This window comes from Ceratina calcarata, unplaced genomic scaffold, assembly GCF_001652005.2.
Source record: "Ceratina calcarata isolate Rehan_Ccalc_2016 unplaced genomic scaffold, ASM165200v1 scaffold501.2, whole genome shotgun sequence".
In the NCBI taxonomy this organism is placed as follows: Eukaryota; Metazoa; Arthropoda; class Insecta; order Hymenoptera; family Apidae; genus Ceratina; species Ceratina calcarata.
Genome location: NW_017174545.1, coordinates 208678 through 210246, shown reverse-complemented (window position 1 = coordinate 210246; position 1569 = coordinate 208678). Strand labels below are relative to the sequence as shown.

The following is a 1569-nucleotide window of genomic DNA, read 5'->3' as shown; positions in this document are numbered from 1 at the left end:
ACTATATTCATTGTTTTCGACTAGATTTTATGTGAGGAATCGTCACCTTGCCGGTTGTACCACGATTTCGCAAGCACCTTGTATATTCCAAAGAGCTTATGCTCATTATCATTAATAATAACAGTAACAATAATAATGATAATATTGATAATAATAGTAAAGCAGCCTTACGTGCTTCCGTTCGTTCGCATCATGCTCGTATAAAATCCTTTGCCATCGTTGCGCAAAATTGCTTCGTATTTTATCTGGAGTGAGTAGTGATGATCCTTTTCAAAGTGGGGTGTTATTGTGACGTTCAGGGTCTCGTGCTCTTCGTCCTCTATATACTTACTCTCCAAAGTCTTCGTTGTATTCAAATCCACAAACTTTAAATCGTGGACTGTTAAGAATTTTGAGTTCAGCGTCAAGGCAACGTCCGTGATCAACGCTATTAATGTGATCTCCGTTTCACCGTCAAATGTAAATTTCACCAAATCAGGCTTGAGGTGCAACTTGTATGCGATCGGTTTCACTATGCCGGATGGCAGGATATTTTTCAATTTCACTTCGTCGTCGTTGATATTTTCGAACGGGAAACTCGCCCGGCAGATCCCCAGGACGAGGAGAAACGTTACGAAAGTTCTCATCATTTTAGATTCACTGGCTGCGTTTAGTTTGCAGCATCCACCTCCGTTTCCTTGTTTATAATCACTATTTAATAAGACAGTACTAATGCCGGGAACGTCTTTTAACACCTCTGACCGTCGGTACGTAATCGATTGCCGCGTTCCGTCTTTATATATAAACGGATAAATACAAACAAGGAACCGTTCGCTCACTGCGATAAATTTCCGACTTTTATCTCGTTAACTATTATATATGTATAACTTGCAAGTATTTATCAGTGCCGAGTTAGAAAATAATAATTTTAACTAGCAGCTAGTACTGATTCGAGAATCATTCGTTTACGAATTCGATCTCGTTTTCGTTTTGTTAAATCATCTTCCGATATCGTTCGAAGTATAATTGGCTTAACAACGTACTTTGCGAATGAGCAAACGATGAGATTCGGTTACCGTAACAGGGGTGTATTTACACGTCGGCGGACGATGTACGACAGACCACATTTACAGGTGTCACTGCTTCATAAGTGGCTACGGTGGAACTATTATCGAAATATGCTTGAATTTCGTAGTGTGATCAATCGACGTCGTCGCGATCGGCGTCATTGTATCGTCCCCGCATCGGTTATGTAGTAAAATCGTGCTCCCGTCGTTGTAAACGATTTTCTGGAAACTCGCTGACAGCCATCTATTTTATCAGACGCATTCAATTAATTTTGGATGGAGCATGTAACACATTTTGGCTTAAAATGGGCTGGATACCAAAAATTCCTTCTTTTGTACGAATTTTCACATGCATGTTTCACTAATCTATTTTTATAAGTTCCGAGCGGAAGTATGTCGCGAAGCCTGATTTGATGTTTGATAGGACGACGATGAATATTATCGCAATCGGCCAACGTTATATGTGAAATAAATATATTTCTTCTGTTCTCCAAACTATATATCGTACTTACTGGCTATTGAG

The 1569-nt window shown here is 39.6% G+C and overlaps 1 protein-coding gene across 1 annotated transcript in view; it reads right to left on the bottom strand.

Moving 5' to 3' along the window:
- Nucleotides 1-629, bottom strand: part of LOC108628136 (aminopeptidase N-like) — a gene marked incomplete at its 3' end in the record, with an annotated part of 14473 nt that extends 13844 nt beyond the window's left edge. The window contains exon 1 of the mRNA XM_026816266.1: nt 332-629. Within this exon, the coding sequence (XP_026672067.1) occupies nt 332-629 (298 nt within the window). The remainder of the gene's footprint in view (nt 1-331) is intronic.
- Between the last annotated feature and the right edge of the window lie 940 nt (nt 630-1569).